Here is a 19,343-nt window from a genome sequence, read left to right on the forward strand (position 1 = left end):
AGCCCCCTCTCAGTCGTTGCACACATATGAAAGACAGAGCGGAGCACTCACAGGGACCTCACGCAACGGAAAAACAGAAGTGCGCACTCTCAGTCATTGCACACATATGAAAGGCAGAGCAGTGCACTCACAGTGACCTCACGCAACGGAAAAACAGAAGTGCGCACTCAGTCGTTTCACACATTGGAAAGGCAGAACAGTGCACTCACAGTGACCTCACGCAACGGAAAAACAGAAGTGCGCACTCAGTCGTTTCACACATTGGAAAGGCAGAACAGTGCACTCACGTGACCTCACACAACGGAAAAACAGAAGTGCGCACTCTCAGTCATTTCACACATTGGAAAGGCAGAGCAGTGCACTCACAGGGACCTCACGCAACGGAAAAACAGAAGTGCGCACTCTCAGTCATTGCACACATATGAAAGGCAGAGCAGTGCACTCACAGTGACCTCACACAACAGAAAGACACAGGTGCCCACTCTCAGTCGTTGCACACATATGAAAGAGAGAGCAGAGCACTCACAGTGACCTCACGCAACGGAAAGACAGAAGTGCGCACTCTCAGTCATTGCACACATATGAAAGGCAGAGCAGTGCACTCACAGTGACCTCACGCAACGGAAAGACAGAAGTGCGCACTCTCAGTCATTGCACACATATGAAAGGCAGAGCAGTGCACTCACAGTGACCTCACGCAACGGAAAGACAGAAGTGCGCACTCTCAGTCATTGCACACATATGAAAGAGAGAGCAGAGCACTCACAGTGACCTCACGCAACGGAAAGACAGAAGTGCGCACTCTCAGTCATTGCACACATATGAAAGGCAGAGCAGTGCACTCACAGGGACCTCACGCAACGGAAAAACAGAAGTGCGCACTCTCAGTCATTGCACACATATGAAAGGCAGAGCAGTGCACTCACAGTGACCTCACACAACAGAAAGACACAGGTGCCCACTCTCAGTCGTTGCACACATATGAAAGAGAGAGCAGAGCACTCACAGTGACCTCACGCAACGGAAAGACAGAAGTGCGCACTCTCAGTCATTGCACACATATGAAAGGCAGAGCAGTGCACTCACAGTGACCTCACGCAACGGAAAGACAGAAGTGCGCACTCTCAGTCATTGCACACATATGAAAGGCAGAGCAGTGCACTCACAGTGACCTCACGCAACGGAAAGACAGAAGTGCGCACTCTCAGTCATTGCACACATATGAAAGAGAGAGCAGAGCACTCACAGTGACCTCACGCAACGGAAAGACAGAAGTGCGCACTCTCAGTCATTGCACACATATGAAAGGCAGAGCAGTGCACTCACAGTGACCTCACGCAACGGAAAGACAGAAGTGCGCACTCAGTCGTTTCACACATTGGAAAGGCAGAACAGTGCACTCACAGTGACCTCACGCAACGGAAAGACAGAAGTGCGCACTCAGTCGTTTCACACATTGGAAAGGCAGAACAGTGCACTCACAGTGACCTCACACAACAGAAAGACACAGGTGCCCACTCTCAGTCGTTGCACACATATGAAAGAGAGAGCAGAGCACTCACAGTGACCTCACGCAAAGGAACGGCAGAAGTGCACACTCACAGTCGTTGCACACGCAGCAAAGGCAGAGCAGTGCACTCACAGTGACTTTGCACAACGGAAAGGCAGGAAGTGCGCACTCTCAGTCGTTGCACACGCAGCAAAGGCAGATCAGCGCACTTCCTGTCAGTACACTCACCGACACCTCGTGCTTGTGCTCGCTCCAGAAGGTGACTGGTTGCTCTTTGCGGTAATCGTGGTCCTAGAAAGGAAAGAATCAGTCTATGAATAGAATCACTTTAGTTGGCATAGAGTGTGCACTTAACTCAGTGGTCCAGACGGTAGAGTTCTTTCTTTAGTTGGCTAATGGTAGGGCACTTACTTTAGTCAGCCTCTGCTCGGGAGTTTACCTCCATCTCCCTACGGTAGGGCACTTACTTTAGTCAGCCTATGCAAGAAAATTTACATTTGTCGGCCTACGGTAGGGCACTTACTTTAGCCAGCCTCTGCTAGAGAGTTTACCTTCGACAGCCTCCGATAGGGCACTTACTTTAGTCGGTCTATGCTCGAGAGTTTACCTCTGTCAGCCTCTGCTAGGGAGTTTACCTTTGTCTTCCTACAGTACGGCACTTACTTTCGTCAGCCTGTACTAGAGAGTTTACCTTTGTCTTCCTACAGTACGCCACTTACTTTAGTCAGCCTATGCCACAGAGTTTACCTTTGTCTTCCTACAGTACGGCACTTAATTTACTCGGCCAATGCCAGAGAGTTTACATTCGTGAGCCTACGGTAGGGCACTTACTTTAGTCCGCCTCTCCTACAGAGTTTACCTTCGTCTCCCTACAGTAGGACACTTACTTTAGTCAGCCTCTGCTAGAGAGTTTACCTCTGTCAGCCTATGGTAGGGTCCTTACTTTAGTCAGCCTGTGCTAGAGAGTTTACCTTCGGCAGCCTTCGGTAGGGCACTTACTTTAGTCAGCCTATGCTAGAGAGTTTACCTTCGTCGGCCTACGGTAGAGCACTTACTTTAGCCAGCCTCTGCTACAGAGTTTACCTTCGTCTTCCTACGGTAGGGCACTTACTGAAGTCAGCCTGTGCTAGAGAGTTTACCTCTGTCAGCCTCTGCTAGGGAGTTTACCTCTGTCAGCCTATGGTAGGGTCCTTACTTTAGTCAGCCTGTGCTGGAGAGTTTACCTTCGTCGGCCTACGGTAGGGCACTTACTTTAGTCAGCCTGTGCTAGAGAGTTTACCTTCGACAGCCTACGGTAGGGCACTTACTGAAGTCAGCCTCTGCTGAAGAGTTTACCTTCGACAGCCTACGGTAGGGTATTTACTTTAGTCAGCCTGTGCTAGAGAGTTTACCTTTGTCGGCCTACGGTAGGGCACTTACTTTAGTCGGCCTCTGCTAGAGAGTTTACCTTCGTCGGCCTACAGTAGGGCACTTACTTTAGTCAGCCTGTGCTAGAGAGTTTACCTTCGTCGGCCTACAGTAGGGCACTTACTTTAGTCAGCCTGTGCTAGAGAGTTTACCTTTGTCTTCCTACAGTACGGCACTTAATTTACTCGGCCAATGCCAGAGAGTTTACAGTCGTGAGCCTACGGTAGGGCACTTACTTTAGTCCGCCTCTCCTACAGAGTTTACCTTCGTCTCCCTACAGTAGGACACTTACTTTAGTCAGCCTGTGCTAGAGAGTTTACCTTCGGCAGCCTTCGGTAGAGCACTTACTTTAGTCAGCCTATGCTAGAGAGTTTACCTTCGTCGGCCTACGGTAGAGCACTTACTTTAGCCAGCCTCTGCTACAGAGTTTACCTTCGTCTTCCTACGGTAGGGCACTTACTGAAGTCAGCCTGTGCTAGAGAGTTTACCTCTGTCAGCCTCTGCTAGGGAGTTTACCTCTGTCAGCCTATGGTAGGGTCCTTACTTTAGTCAGCCTGTGCTAGAGAGTTTACCTTCGTCGGCCTACGGTAGGGCACTTACTTTAGTCAGCCTGTGCTAGAGAGTTTACCTTCGACAGCCTACGGTAGGGCACTTACTGAAGTCAGCCTCTGCTGAAGAGTTTGCCTTTGTCGGCCTACGGTAGGGCACTTACTTTAGTCGGCCTCTGCTAGAGAGTTTACCTTCGTCGGCCTACAGTAGGGCACTTACTTTAGTCAGCCTGTGCTAGAGAGTTTACCTTTGTCGGCCTACGGTAGGGCACTTACTTTAGTCGGCCTCTGCTAGAGAGTTTACCTTCGTCGGCCTACAGTAGGGCACTTACTTTAGTCAGCCTGTGCTAGAGAGTTTACCTCTGTCAGCCTATGGTAGGGTCCTTACTTTAGTCAGCCTGTGCTAGAGAGTTTACCTTCGGCAGCCTTCGGTAGGGCACTTACTTTAGTCAGCCTATGCTAGAGAGTTTACCTTCGTTGGCCTACGGTAGAGCACTTACTTTAGTCAGCCTATGCTAGAGAGTTTACCTCCGTCAGCCTACGGTAGGGTACTTACTGAAGTCAGCCTCTGCTGGAGAGTTTACCTTTGTCGGCCTACAGTAGTGTACTTACTTTAGTCGGCAGCCAAGGGGTGGGTTCGAAGCACTCTGCATTGTAGTCCCTGTGTGTGGTGGATGTTCTCACTGGTTCAGGTGGAGGTGGGTTCAGTTCCTCAAATGATTCCTTACTGAAAGGACAAAAACACAAGACATGAACATGAGGGTAGCAATGAGAAATCCACAGAGCCTGGCAGGAGACAACACACTGCATGAAATTCATGTATCTTTATTTGTTTCAATGCCAGTGCAAAACTCTGGATGCAAGTTGGTTCATAACCAATAAACCCAGTTTCCAGTTGGAACAGGTGGAGCCCAGTGATTTCTTCCAGTCCTAATGGTCTCCCACCCCTCGACTATGCCTTGTGATTTCAGAGATACAGGCTCTTAAAGCTTAAGGGCTTTCACAGTGCTTAACTTGAGCAGGTGTTTGCCAGGGCTCAGCACAGAAACTCAATGTAGAGCACCAGCACCGTTGCTAGTTGTGAGTAACACACATATATTTACTTTGAGTCTGGCACAGCTACCGCAGCAAAGGGGCCATGATGCATGTGCCAGTTAAGGCATCTCTCAGTACCCCCACACACCTCCAAGCATGGACAGGCATTGACGTGCTTCTCCACAGTTGCCTTCTACCACAGCAGGCCTGGCTATGCTCTCCTTTCTGCACACCTCATGATGAACCATTCGTTGGTGTGGTACCAGCCCACTGCTCTACAGTGTGTGGGTTCCCATTCAGATACGCGTTCACAAACGCAGACAAAGAGCATATAGGAGCTCTCAGGCTAAGCCAGGGAGAAAGGCAACCAGTCCAGCCATATTTTTGTTATTGAATTTTGGTACTTATAGACTAGTTCATTTTGTACTATGAATAAAGGTCTGCAAGTGACAAAAAGCAAAAGAAAAACTGCATAAGCTGCTCACAATGCACAGGAGCCAAACTCAGGGTCAATTCAGCTCCGCATGAAGAGGAAATGCTGCTAATTTGAAACATGTACAAATCCAATGTAAACATTGCAATTTCTATAGTATTATGAAACCGAGGTAGGTGCCAATGGGTAACATATTCCAGAGTAGTGAATGAAACAGAAAGGTCATAAGGGCCCAACCGAAAGAGTGATGGTTAGTGATCTTGGTAGGTCGTTCCATAGCTGCAGGGCAAGACCACAAAGGCCTAGTCCCCAACCCACACCCACCTCTACCGCAGATCAACAAAAAGAAGAAGGGCTCTTACATGCAACATGGTGCATGTCGAAGATCTCAAAGGCCCAGCCTCCAAGTCACACCCTTCTGTACAGTCGAATAGCAGAAAGAGGAACGGCTCTTGAATGCGACGAGCTGCATGTTAAATAGCTCAAAGGCCTAGCCTCCAAGCCACACCCGTCTGTACAGTCGAACAGCGGAAAGAGGAACGGCTCTTGAATGCGACGAGCTGCATGTTAAAGATCTCAAAGGCCTAGCATCCAAGACACACCCGTCTGTACAGTCGAACAGCAGAAAGAGGAACGGCTCTTGAATGCAACAAGCTGCATGTTAAAGATCTCAAAGGCCTAGCATCCAAGACACACCCGTCTGTACAGTCGAACAGCAGAAAGAGGAACGGCTCTTGAATGCGACGAGCTGCATGTTAAAGATCTCAACGGCCCAGCCTCCAAGCCACACCCATCTGTACAGTCGAACAGCAGAAAGAGGAACGGCTCTTGAATGCGACGAGCTGCATGTTAATGATCTGAAAGGCCCAGCCTCCAAGCCACACCCGTCTGTACAGTCGAACAGCAGAAAGAGGAACGGCTCTTGAATGCGACGAGCTGCATGTTAAAGATCTCAAAGGCCCAGCCTCCAAGCCACACCCGTCTGTACAGTCGAACAGCGGAAAGAGGAACGGCTCTTGAATGCGACGAGCTGCATGTTAAAGATCTCAAAGGCCTAGCATCCAAGACACACCCGTCTGTACAGTCGAACAGCAGAAGGAGGAACGGCTCTTGAATGCATTGAGCTGCATGTTAAAGATCTCAAAGGCCCAGCCTCCAAGCCACACCCGTCTGTACAGTCGAACAGCAGAAAGAGGAACGGCTCTTGAATGCGACGAGCTGCATGTTAAAGATCTCAAAGGCCCAGGCTCCAAGCCACACCCGTCTGTACAGTCGAACAGCAGAAAGAGGAACGGCTCTTGAATGCGACGAGCTGCATGTTAAAGATCTCAAAGGCCCAGGCTCCAAGCCTCACCCGTCTGTACAGTCGAACAGCAGAAAGAGGAACGGCTCTTGAATGCGACGAGCTGCATGTTAAAGATCTGAAAGGCCCAGCCTCCAAGCCACACCCGTCTGTACAGTCGAACAGAAGAAAGAGGAACGGCTCTTGAATGCATTGAGCTGCATGTTAAAGATCTCAAAGGCCTAGCATCCAAGACACACCCGTCTGTACAGTCGAACAGCAGAAAGAGGAACAGCTCTTGAATGCGACGAGCTGCATGTTAAAGATCTCAAAGGCCCAGGCTCCAAGCCACACCCGTCTGTACAGTAGAACAGCAGAAAGAGGAACGGCTCTTGAATGCGACGAGCTGCATGTTAAAGATCTCAAAGGCCCAGCCTCCAAGCCTCACCCTTCTGTACAGTCGAATAGCAGAAAGAGGAACGGCTCTTGAATGCGACGAGCTGCATGTTAAAGATCTCAAAGGCCCAGGCTCCAAGCCACACCCGTCTGTACAGTAGAACAGCAGAAAGAGGAACGGCTCTTACATGCAACAAGGTCGTGTCGAAGATCTAAAAGGCCCAGCCTCCAAGCCATACCCGGCTGTACTGCAGAAGAACAAAAAGAGGAATGGCTCTTGTATGCAATGAGCTGCATGTCACGCCTAGCCTTCAAGCCATACCTGCCTGTACCAAAGAACAAAAAAAAGAGGAACATCCCTTGAAGGCAGCGAGCTGCATGTCGAAGATCTGAAAGGCCCAGCCTCACCCTTCTGTACAGTCAAACAGCAGAAAGAGGAACGGCTCTTGAATGCGACGAGCTGCATGTTAAAGATCTCAAAGGCCCAGGCTCCAAGCCACACCCGTCTGTACAGTCGAACAGCAGAAAGAGGAACGGCTCTTGAATGCGACGAGCTGCATGTTAAAGATCTCAAAGGCCCAGGCTCCAAGACACACCCGTCTGTACAGTCGAACAGCAGAAAGAGGAACGGCTCTTGAATGCGACGAGCTGCATGTTAAAGATCTCAAAGGCTCAGCCTCCAAGCCTCACCCGTCTGTACAGTCGAACAGCAGAAAGAGGAACAGCTCTTGAATGCGACGAGCTGCATGTTAAAGATCTCAAAGGCCCAGGCTCCAAGCCACACCCGTCTGTACAGTCGAACAGCAGAAAGAGGAACGGCTCTTGAATGCGACGAGCTGCATGTTAAAGATCTCAAAGGCTCAGCCTCCAAGCCTCACCCGTCTGTACAGTCGAACAGCAGAAAGAGGAACAGCTCTTGAATGCGACGAGCTGCATGTTAAAGATCTCAAAGGCCTAGCCTCCAAGCCACACCCGTCTGTACAGTCAAACAGCAGAAAGAGGAACGGCTCTTGAATGCGACGAGCTGCATGTTAAAGATCTCAAAGGCCTAGCATCCAAGCCACACCCGTCTGTACAGTCGAACAGCAGAAAGAGGAACGGCTCTTGAATGCGACGAGCTGCATGTTAAAGATCTCAAAGCCCAGGCTCCAAGCCACACCCGTCTGTACAGTCGAACAGCAGAAAGAGGAACGGCTCTTGAATGCGACGAGCTGCATGTTAAAGATCTCAAAGGCCTAGCATCCAAGCCTCACCCTTCTGTACAGTCGAACAGCAGAAAGAAGAACGGCTCTTGAATGCGACGAGCTGCATGTTAAAGATCTCAAAGGCCCAGCCTCCAAGCCACACCCATCTGTACAGTCGAACAGCAGAAAGAGGAACGGCTCTTGAATACAACGAGCTGCATGTCGTGGCCTAGGTCCCAACCCATGCTCGCCTATACCACAAAACAACAAAAATCGGAATGGCTCTTGTATGCAACGAGCTGAATGTCGCGGCCTAGTTGCCAAGCTACAACATTCTGTATAGCTGACCAACAAAAAGACGGATGGCTCTTATATACAACGAGCTACACGTCAGACGTCGAAGATCACAAATGCCTAGCCTTCAAGCCATATCCGCCTGTACCGCAGAACTACAAAAAGAGGAACAGCTCTTGAATTAAATGAGCTGCATGTTGCGGCCTAGCCTTCAAGCCACACCCGCCTGTACAGTGGAATAGCAGAAGGAGGAATGGGTCTTGTATGCAACAAGCTGCGTGTCGCGGCCTAGCCTCCAAGCTACTCCTGTCTGTACAGAGTAACACCAAAAAGAAGAATGGCTCTTGGATGCAACGAGCTGCATGTCGAAGATCCCAAAAGCCTGCTGATAAAGTTAAGTCATGTCCGCAAAGAGCTCTCTGGGTCAAACAAAGATCCTTGTATCGGGCCTGTCTGCAAGTGGAATCCAGCAAAGCCTGCACTCACCCCAAATGCATGGTTGATTTTACCTATATTAAAGACCAGCCTAACAGCCGTGTTCTTGTCATCTGATAAATAGAAGATAGTCCTGGAAGAGAACCACAAATAATTGTCATCAGCGTAACCAAGCCACAATAGTACCTCTGCTGCAACAAATGGGGTTCAGCTGTGTTCCGACACAAAGGGAATACCCTTTCGTAGCATCATCATCTACTTGATATAAGAGAACACGTTGAAAGAGGCTGATTCACAAAGACCGTCCGAACTCATGGCGGAGGCCCCACACTTGTGACGGGACGTCTGCAATGGGTAACTGCAGAGCAGAGGTCCCGCCACAAGTGCGGGACGTAGTAATGGTGGGGGTGGGAACTTCACAATGAGTAACTGCGGAATGGAGGTCTGCCGCAAGTGTGGGACGTAGTCATGGTGGGGGCCGGCACTTGTGGCGAGGCCTCTTCAATGGGTAACTGCAGAACAGAGGTCCCGCCACAAGTGTGGATGTAGTCATGGTGGGGGCCGTCAATTGTGGCGAGGCCTCTTCAATGGGTAGGTGCAGAACAGAGGTCCCGCCACAAGTGTGGATGTAGTCATGGAGGGGGCCGTCACTTGTGGCGAGGCCTCTTCAATGGGTAACTGCAGAACATAGGTCCCGCCACAAGTGCGGATCCCTGCCATGACTGCGGGGCTCCACCACTAGTGTGGACTCCCTATGTGAATCAAGCCCCAAGTAACTTGTTGTGCAAAAATGGAAGGGATGAGGTTTTTAAAAAAAAATACTTTATTCAATAACATGAATTGATTAGAGGGTGGTTCACACTCAGCACGCAAGGACGGGGATGAGAAAGATAGCCAAAGTGGTAAAGTATGATATGATGCTGGGACCAGTTGTAGTGATGGGGTAAGGGAAAATAGGAGGTGGGTTGGGTGGATGGCTTCCGGTTCTGAGGCAACTTCTTACGAAGCCAAAGTCAGAAGAGAGAATAAAGGATTTGGCTATTTCATAGATTTGAAACTCAAAATACAAATCTGAAACAAAACAGAATCAAAAGGGTGAATTATCATTCAAGAAAAATGGAACAAATTATAGCTTCATCTGAATGAGGACAAGCGGCTGCCAGTACAGAGAAGAGCAGGAAGTCAATGTTGGGAAGGAGTCAAGATACCCAACAAAGACAGGAAGAAAACTCAAGAAGAGGTCTCAGCAAGACACAGTGACAGTGGTGATGAGAAGCGCAGGCAAGGAAGCCAATGTCGGGCCGGAGTCAAGATACCCAACAAAAACAGGAAGGAAACTCCAGAAGAGGTCTTAGCAAGACAAAGTGACAGTGGTGAGGAGAAGCGCAGGAAAGGAAGCCAATGTGGGGGCTTGAGTCAAGATACCCAACAAGACAGGAAGGACACTCAAGAAGAGGTCTCAGCAAGACAAAGTGACAATGGAGATTAGAAGCGCAGGAAAGGAAGCCAATGTCGGCGCCGGAGCCAAGATACCCAAAAAAGACAGGAAGGAAACTCCAGAAGAGGTCTCAGCAAGACAAAGTGACAGTGGTGACAAGAAGCGTGGGAAAGGAAGCTAATGTCGGGGTAGGAGTCAGGATACCCAAAAACGACAGGAAGGAAACTCCAGAAGAGGTCTCAGCAAGACAAAGTGACAGTGGAGACAAGAAGCGTGGGAAAGGAAGCTAATGTCGGAGTAGGAGTCAGGATACCCAAAAAAGACAGGAAGGAAACTCCAGAAGAGGTCTTAGCAAGACAAAGTGACAGTGAAGACAAGAAGCGCAGGAAAGGAAGCTAATGTCGGCGCCGGAGCCAAGATACCCAACAAAGACAGGAAGGAAACTCCAAAAGAGGTCTCAGCAAGACAAAGTGACAGTGGTGAGGAGAAGCGCAGGAAAGGAAGCCAATGTCGGGGCCGGAGTCAAGATACCGAACAAGACAGGAAGGAAACTCCAGAAGAGGTCTCAGCAAGACAAAGTGACAGTGGAGAGGAGAAGCGCAGGAAAGGAAGCCAATGTCAGGGGCTAGAGTAGACATACCGGACAAGACAGGAAGGAAACTCCAGAAGAGGTCTTAGCAAGACAAAGTGACAGTGGAGACAAGAAGCGTGGGAAAGGAAGCCTATGTCGGGCCGGAGTCAAGATACCCAACAAAGACAGGAAGGAAACTCCAGAAGAGGTCTTAGCAAGACAAAGTGACAGTGGAGAAAAGAAGCACAGGAAAGGAAGCTAATGTCGGCGCCGGAGCCAAGATACCCAACAAAGACAGGAAGGAAACTCCAGAAGAGGTCTCAGCAAGACAAAGTGACAGTGGAGATTAGAAGCGCAGGAAGCCAATGTCAGGGGCTAGAGTAGACATACCGGACAAGACAGGAAGGAAACTCCAGAAGAGGTCTTAGCAAGACAAAGTGACAGTGGAGACAAGAAGCGTGGGAAAGGAAGCCTATGTCGGGCCGGAGTCAAGATACCCAACAAAGACAGGAAGGAAACTCCAGAAGAGGTCTCAGCAAGACAAAGTGACAGTGGAGACAAGAAGCGTGGGAAAGGAAGCCTATGTCGGGCCGGAGTCAAGATACCGAACAAGACTGGAAGGAAACTCCAGAAGAGTTTTCAGCAAGACAAAGTGACAGTGGAGATTAGAAGCGCAGGAAGCCAATGTCAGGGGCTAGAGTAGACATACCGGACAAGACAGGAAGGAAACTCCAGAAGAGGTCTTAGCAAGACAAAGTGACAGTGGAGACAAGAAGCGCAGGAAAGGAAGCCAATGTCGGGGCCAGAGTCAAGATACCGAACAAAGACAGGAAGAAAACTCCAGAAGAGGTCTTAGCAAGACAAAGTGACAGTGGAGACAAGAAGCGCAGGAAAGGAAGCTAATGTCGGGGCAGGAGTCAAGATACCCAACAAAGACAGGAAGAAAACTCCAGAAGAGGTCTTAGCAAGACAAAGTGACAGTGGAGACAAGAAGCGCAGGAAAGGAAGCTAATGTCGGGGCAGGAGTCAAGATACCGAACAAGACAGGAAGGAAACTCCAAAAGAGGTCTTAGCAAGACAAAGTGACAGTGAAGACAAGAAGCGCAGGAAAGGAAGCCAATGTCGGCGCCGGAGCCAAGATACCCAACAAAGACAGGAAGGAAACTCCAGAAGAGGTCTCAGCAAGACAAAGTGACAGTGGTGATGAGAAGTGCAAGAAAGGAAGTCAATGTCGGGCCGGAGTCAAGATACCCAACAAAGACAGGAAGGAAACTCCAGAAGAGGTCTTAGCAAGACAAAGTGACAGTGGTGAGGAGAAGCGCAGGAAAGGAAGCCAATGTCGGGGCCGGAGTCAAGATACCGAACAAGACAGGAAGGAAACTCCAGAAGAGGTCTTAGCAAGACAAAGTGACAGTAGAGACAAGAAGCGCAGGAAAGGAAGCCAATGTCGGGGCCGGAGTCAAGATACCCAACAAAGACAGGAAGGAAACTCCAGAAGAGGTCTCAGCAAGACAAAGTGACAGTGGTGATGAGAAGTGCAAGACAGGAAGCCAATGTCGGGCCGGAGTCAAGATACCGAACAAGACAGGAAGGAAACTCCAAAAGAGGTCTTAGCAAGACAAAGTGACAGTGAAGACAAGAAGCGCAGGAAAGGAAGCCAATGTCGGCGCCGGAGCCAAGATACCCAACAAAGACAGGAAGGAAACTCCAGAAGAGGTCTCAGCAAGACAAAGTGACAGTGGTGATGAGAAGTGCAGGAAAGGAAGCCAATGTCGGGCCGGAGTCAAGATACCAAACAAAGACAGGAAGGAAACTCCAGAAGAGGTCTTAGCAAGACAAAATGACAGTGGTGAGGAGAAGCGCAGGAAAGGAAGCCAATGTGGGGGCTTGAGTCAAGATACCCAACAAGACAGGAAGGACACTCCAGAAGAGGTCTCAGCAAGACAAAGTGACAATGGAGATTAGAAGCGCAGGAAAGGAAGCCAATGTCGGCGCCGGAGCCAAGATACCCAAAAAAGACAGGAAGGAAACTCCAGAAGAGGTCTCAGCAAGACAAAGTGACAGTGGAGACAAGAAGCGTGGGAAAGGAAGCTAATGTCGGGGTAGGAGTCAGGATACCCAAAAAAGACAGGAAGGAAACTCCAGAAGAGGTCTCAGCAAGACAAAGTGACAGTGGAGACAAGAAGCGTGGGAAAGGAAGCTAATGTCGGAGTAGGAGTCAGGATACCCAAAAAAGACAGGAAGGAAACTCCAGAAGAGGTCTTAGCAAGACAAAGTGACAGTGAAGACAAGAAGCGCAGGAAAGGAAGCTAATGTCGGCGCCGGAGCCAAGATACCCAACAAAGACAGGAAGGAAACTCCAAAAGAGGTCTCAGCAAGACAAAGTGACAGTGGTGAGGAGAAGCGCAGGAAAGGAAGCCAATGTCGGGGCCGGAGTCAAGATACCGAACAAGACAGGAAGGAAACTCCAGAAGAGGTCTCAGCAAGACAAAGTGACAGTGGAGAGGAGAAGCGCAGGAAAGGAAGCCAATGTCAGGGGCTAGAGTAGACATACCGGACAAGACAGGAAGGAAACTCCAGAAGAGGTCTTAGCAAGACAAAGTGACAGTGGAGACAAGGAGCGTGGGAAAGGAGGCCTATGTCGGGCCGGAGTCAAGATACCCAACAAAGACAGGAAGGAAACTCCAGAAGAGGTCTTAGCAAGACAAAGTGACAGTGGAGACAAGAAGCACAGGAAAGGAAGCTAATGTCGGCGCCGGAGCCAAGATACCCAACAAAGACAGGAAGGAAACTCCAGAAGAGGTCTCAGCAAGACAAAGTGACAGTGGAGATTAGAAGCGCAGGAAGCCAATGTCAGGGGCTAGAGTAGACATACCGGACAAGACAGGAAGGAAACTCCAGAAGAGGTCTTAGCAAGACAAAGTGACAGTGGAGACAAGAAGCGTGGGAAAGGAAGCCTATGTCGGGCCGGAGTCAAGATACCCAACAAAGACAGGAAGGAAACTCCAGAAGAGGTCTTAGCAAGACAAAGTGACAGTGGAGACAAGAAGCACAGGAAAGGAAGCTAATGTCGGCGCCGGAGCCAAGATACCCAACAAAGACAGGAAGGAAACTCCAGAAGAGGTCTCAGCAAGACAAAGTGACAGTGGAGACAAGAAGCGCAGGAAAGGAAGCCAATGTCGGGCCGGAGTCAAGATACCCAACAAAGACAGGAAGGAAACTCCAAAAGAGGTCTTAGCAAGACAAAGTGACAGTGGAGACAAGAAGCGTGGGAAAGGAAGCCTATGTCGGGCCGGAGTCAAGATACCGAACAAGACTGGAAGGAAACTCCAGAAGAGTTTTCAGCAAGACAAAGTGACAGTGGAGATTAGAAGCGCAGGAAGCCAATGTCAGGGGCTAGAGTAGACATACCGGACAAGACAGGAAGGAAACTCCAGAAGAGGTCTTAGCAAGACAAAGTGACAGTGGAGACAAGAAGCGCAGGAAAGGAAAACAATGTCGGGGCCAGAGTCAAGATACCGAACAAAGACAGGAAGAAAACTCCAGAAGAGGTCTTAGCAAGACAAAGTGACAGTGGAGACAAGAAGCGCAGGAAAGGAAGCTAATGTCGGGGCAGGAGTCAAGATACCCAACAAAGACAGGAAGAAAACTCCAGAAGAGGTCTTAGCAAGACAAAGTGACAGTGGAGACAGGAAGCGCAGGAAAGGAAGCTAATGTCGGGGCAGGAGTCAAGATACCGAACAAGACAGGAAGGAAACTCCAAAAGAGGTCTTAGCAAGACAAAGTGACAGTGAAGACAAGAAGCGCAGGAAAGGAAGCCAATGTCGGCGCCGGAGCCAAGATACCCAACAAAGACAGGAAGGAAACTCCAGAAGAGGTCTCAGCAAGACAAAGTGACAGTGGTGATGAGAAGTGCAAGAAAGGAAGCCAATGTCGGGCCGGAGTCAAGATACCCAACAAAGACAGGAAGGAAACTCCAGAAGAGTTCTTAGCAAGACAAAGTGACAGTGGTGAGGAGAAGCGCAGGAAAGGAAGCCAATGTCGGGGCCGGAGTCAAGATACCGAACAAGACAGGAAGGAAACTCCAGAAGAGGTCTTAGCAAGACAAAGTGACAGTGGAGACAAGAAGCGCAGGAAAGGAAGCCAATGTCGGGGCCGGAGTCAAGATACCCAACAAAGACAGGAAGGAAACTCCAGAAGAGGTCTCAGCAAGACAAAGTGACAGTGGTGATGAGAAGTGCAAGAAAGGAAGCCAATGTCAGGCCGGAGTCAAGATACCGAACAAGACAGGAAGGAAACTCCAAAAGAGGTCTTAGCAAGACAAAGTGACAGTGAAGACAAGAAGCGCAGGAAAGGAAGCCAATATCGGCGCCGGAGCCAAGATACCCAACAAAGACAGGAAGGAAACTCCAGAAGAGGTCTCAGCAAGACAAAGTGACAGTGGTGATGAGAAGTGCAGGAAAGGAAGCCAATGTCGGGCCGGAGTCAAGATACCCAGCAAAGACAGGAAGGAAACTCCAGAAGAGGTCTTAGCAAGACAAAGTGACAGTGGTGAGGAGAAGCGCAGGAAAGGAAGCCAATGTGGGGGCTTGAGTCAAGATACCCAACAAGACAGGAAGGACACTCCAGAAGAGGTCTCAGCAAGACAAAGTGACAATGGAGATTAGAAGCGCAGGAAAGGAAGCCAATGTCGGCGCCGGAGCCAAGATACCCAAAAAAGACAGGAAGGAAACTCCAGAAGAGGTCTCAGCAAGACAAAGTGACAGTGGAGACAAGAAGCGTGGGAAAGAAAGCTAATGTCGGGGTAGGAGTCAGGATACCCAAAAAAGACAGGAAGGAAACTCCAGAAGAGGTCTCAGCAAGACAAAGTGACAGTGGAGACAAGAAGCGTGGGAAAGGAAGCTAATGTCGGAGTAGGAGTCAGGATACCCAAAAAAGACAGGAAGGAAACTCCAGAAGAGGTCTTAGCAAGACAAAGTGACATTGAAGACAAGAAGCGCAGGAAAGGAAGCTAATGTCGGCGCCGGAGCCAAGATACCCAACAAAGACAGGAAGGAAACTCCAAAAGAGGTCTCAGCAAGACAAAGTGACAGTGGTGAGGAGAAGCGCAGGAAAGGAAGCCAATGTCGGGGCCGGAGTCAAGATACCGAACAAGACAGGAAGGAAACTCCAGAAGAGGTCTCAGCAAGACAAAGTGACAGTGGAGAGGAGAAGCGCAGGAAAGGAAGCCAATGTCAGGGGCTAGAGTAGACATACCGGACAAGACAGGAAGGAAATTCCAGAAGAGGTCTTAGCAAGACAAAGTGACAGTGGAGACAAGAAGCGTGGGAAAGGAAGCCTATGTCGGGCCGGAGTCAAGATACCCAACAAAGACAGGAAGGAAACTCCAGAAGAGGTCTTAGCAAGACAAAGTGACAGTGGAGACAAGAAGCACAGGAAAGGAAGCTAATGTCGGCGCCGGAGCCAAGATACCCAACAAAGACAGGAAGGAAACTCCAGAAGAGGTCTCAGCAAGACAAAGTGACAGTGGAGATTAGAAGCGCAGGAAGCCAATGTCAGGGGCTAGAGTAGACATACCGGACAAGACAGGAAGGAAACTCCAGAAGAGGTCTTAGCAAGACAAAGTGACAGTGGAGAGAAGAAGCGTGGGAAAGGAAGCCTATGTCGGGCCGGAGTCAAGATACCCAACAAAGACAGGAAGGAAACTCCAGAAGAGGTCTTAGCAAGACAAAGTGACAGTGGAGACAAGAAGCACAGGAAAGGAAGCTAATGTCGGCGCCGGAGCCAAGATACCCAACAAAGACAGGAAGGAAACTCCAGAAGAGGTCTCAGCAAGACAAAGTGACAGTGGAGATTAGAAGCGCAGGAAGCCAATGTCAGGGGCTAGAGTAGACATACCGGACAAGACAGGAAGGAAACTCCAGAAGAGGTCTTAGCAAGACAAAGTGACAGTGGAGACAAGAAGCGTGGGAAAGGAAGCCTATGTCGGGCCGGAGTCAAGATACCCAACAAAGACAGGAAGGAAACTCCAGAAGAGGTCTCAGCAAGACAAAGTGACAGTGGAGACAAGAAGCGCAGGAAAGGAAGCCAATGTCGGGCCGGAGTCAAGATACCCAACAAAGACAGGAAGGAAACTCCAAAAGAGGTCTTAGCAAGACAAAGTGACAGTGGAGACAAGAAGCGTGGGAAAGGAAGCCTATGTCGGGCCGGAGTCAAGATACCGAACAAGACTGGAAGGAAACTCCAGAAGAGTTTTCAGCAAGACAAAGTGACAGTGGAGATTAGAAGCGCAGGAAGCCAATGTCAGGGGCTAGAGTAGACATACCGGACAAGACAGGAAGGAAACTCCAGAAGAGGTCTTAGCAAGACAAAGTGACAGTGGAGAAAAGAAGCGCAGGAAAGGAAGCCAATGTCGGGGCCAGAGTCAAGATACCGAACAAAGACAGGAAGAAAACTCCAGAAGAGGTCTTAGCAAGACAAAGTGACAGTGGAGACAAGAAGCGCAGGAAAGGAAGCTAATGTCGGGGCAGGAGTCAAGATACCCAACAAAGACAGGAAGAAAACTCCAGAAGAGGTCTTAGCAAGACAAAGTGACAGTGGAGACAAGAAGCGCAGGAAAGGAAGCTAATGTCGGGGCAGGAGTCAAGATACCGAACAAGACAGGAAGGAAACTCCAAAAGAGGTCTTAGCAAGACAAAGTGACAGTGAAGACAAGAAGCGCAGGAAAGGAAGCCAATGTCGGCGCCGGAGCCAAGATACCCAACAAAGACAGGAAGGAAACTCCAGAAGAGGTCTCAGCAAGACAAAGTGACAGTGGTGATGAGAAGTGCAAGAAAGGAAGCCAATGTCGGGCCGGAGTCAAGATACCCAACAAAGACAGGAAGGAAACTCCAGAAGAGGTCTTAGCAAGACAAAGTGACAGCGGTGAGGAGAAGCGCAGGAAAGGAAGCCAATGTCGGGGCCGGAGTCAAGATACCGAACAAGACCGGAAGGAAACTCCAGAAGAGGTCTTAGCAAGACAAAGTGACAGTGGAGACAAGAAGCGTGGGAAAGGAAGCCTATGTCGGGCCGGAGTCAAGATACCGAACAAGACTGGAAGGAAACTCCAGAAGAGTTTTCACCAAGACAAAGTGACAGTGAAGACAAGAAGCGCAGGAAAGGAAGCCAATGTGGGGGCTTGAGTCAAGATACCCAACAAGACAGGAAGGACAATCCAGAAGAGGTCTCAGCAAGACAAAGTGACAATGGAGATGAGAAGCGCAGGAAAGGAAGCCAATGTCGGCGCCGGAGCCAAGATACCCAAAAAAGACAGGAAGGAAACTCCAGAAGAGGTCTCAGCAAGACAAAGTGACAGTGGAGACAAGAAGCGTGGGAAAGGAAGCTAATGTCGGGGTAGGAGTCAGGATACCCAAAAAAGACAGGAAGGAAACTCCAGAAGAGGTCTCAGCAAGACAAAGTGACAGTGGAGACAAGAAGCGTGGGAAAGGAAGCTAATGTCGGGGTAGGAGTCAGGATACCCAAAAAAGACAGGAAGGAAACTCCAGAAGAGGTCTTAGCAAGACAAATTGACAGTGAAGACAAGAAGCGCAGGAAAGGAAGCTAATGTCGGCGCCGGAGCCAAGATACCCAACAAAGACAGGAAGGAAACTCCAAAAGAGGTCTCAGCAAGACAAAGTGACAGTGGTGAGGAGAAGCGCAGGAAAGGAAGCCAATGTCGGGGCCGGAGTCAAGATACCGAACAAGACAGGAAGGAAACTCCAGAAGAGGTCTCAGCAAGACAAAGTGACAGTGGAGAGGAGAAGCGCAGGAAAGGAAGCCAATGTCAGGGGCTAGAGTAGACATACCGGACAAGACAGGAAGGAAACTCCAGAAGAGGTCTTAGCAAGACAAAGTGACAGTGGAGACAAGAAGCGCAGGAAAGGAAGCCTATGTCGGGCCGGAGTCAAGATACCCAACAAAGACAGGAAGGAAACTCCAGAAGAGGTCTTAGCAAGACAAAGTGACAGTGGAGACAAGAAGCACAGGAAAGGAAGCTAATGTCGGCGCCGGAGCCAAGATACCCAACAAAGACAGGAAGGAAACTCCAGAAGAGGTCTCAGCAAGACAAAGTGACAGTGGAGATTAGAAGCGCAGGAAGCCAATGTCAGGGGCTAGAGTAGACATACCGGACAAGACAGGAAGGGAACTCCAGATGAGGTCTTCGCAAGACAGACAGCACAGATGACCAGCGGCTGCCAGTGAAGAGAAGCACAGGAAGCCATTGACGGAGTGAGAGTCAACACAACAAACAATACAGCAAAGCAACTCCAGAAGTGGTCCCAGCAAGACAGACAGAAGAGATGATCAGTGACTGGCACTCAAAGAAGCACAGGAAGCCATTTTCGGGGCGGGAGTCAACATAACAACAGGAAGGAGGAAACTTCAGAGGAGGTCATATCAAGACAAAGCAACATTGTATGGAATCCACAGAAACACAGTAATTGTATCCTTTTATGTCACCATTGGTGCAGGTGTTTGAAGCAAGACTTGGCAGGCAGCACTGAGCCCGCTTCCACCTGCTCGCGGGCGCAGTGCATTCGCTAGGAGCCCACTGGCTTTCAACAGTAGCACATTGTCCTTGTTGGATCACCTCTGGAGCACATTTTGTTGTTTGCGGAGCTCTATTCACAAGGAACAAAAACCAAGGCCAGAAGCAGTCAGAGGATCAGGGAAAACACCGCCAGTGACAGCAATGAGCCGGTTCCCATACACATAGAATATCTTCATAGCATTTGTGATGACATGCTTGGGACTAAGATCCTGCACTAGTC

General features: G+C 49.6%; 1 protein-coding gene across 1 annotated transcript in view; it reads right to left on the minus strand.

Moving 5' to 3' along the window:
- SPAG8 (sperm associated antigen 8) overlaps window positions 1-19,343 on the minus strand; it is a 266,116-nt gene that overhangs the window by 78,738 nt on the left and 168,035 nt on the right. Inside the window, exons 5-6 of the mRNA XM_078674430.1 lie at window positions 4,078-4,192; window positions 1,739-1,801 (exon numbers count right to left, since the gene is read on the minus strand). Coding sequence (XP_078530556.1) covers window positions 1,739-1,801; window positions 4,078-4,192 — 178 coding nt within the window. The remainder of the gene's footprint in view (window positions 1-1,738; window positions 1,802-4,077; window positions 4,193-19,343) is intronic.

The sequence above is a fragment of the Lissotriton helveticus genome, chromosome 2_1 (assembly GCF_964261635.1).
Source record: "Lissotriton helveticus chromosome 2_1, aLisHel1.1, whole genome shotgun sequence".
Taxonomy (NCBI): Eukaryota; Metazoa; Chordata; class Amphibia; order Caudata; family Salamandridae; genus Lissotriton; species Lissotriton helveticus.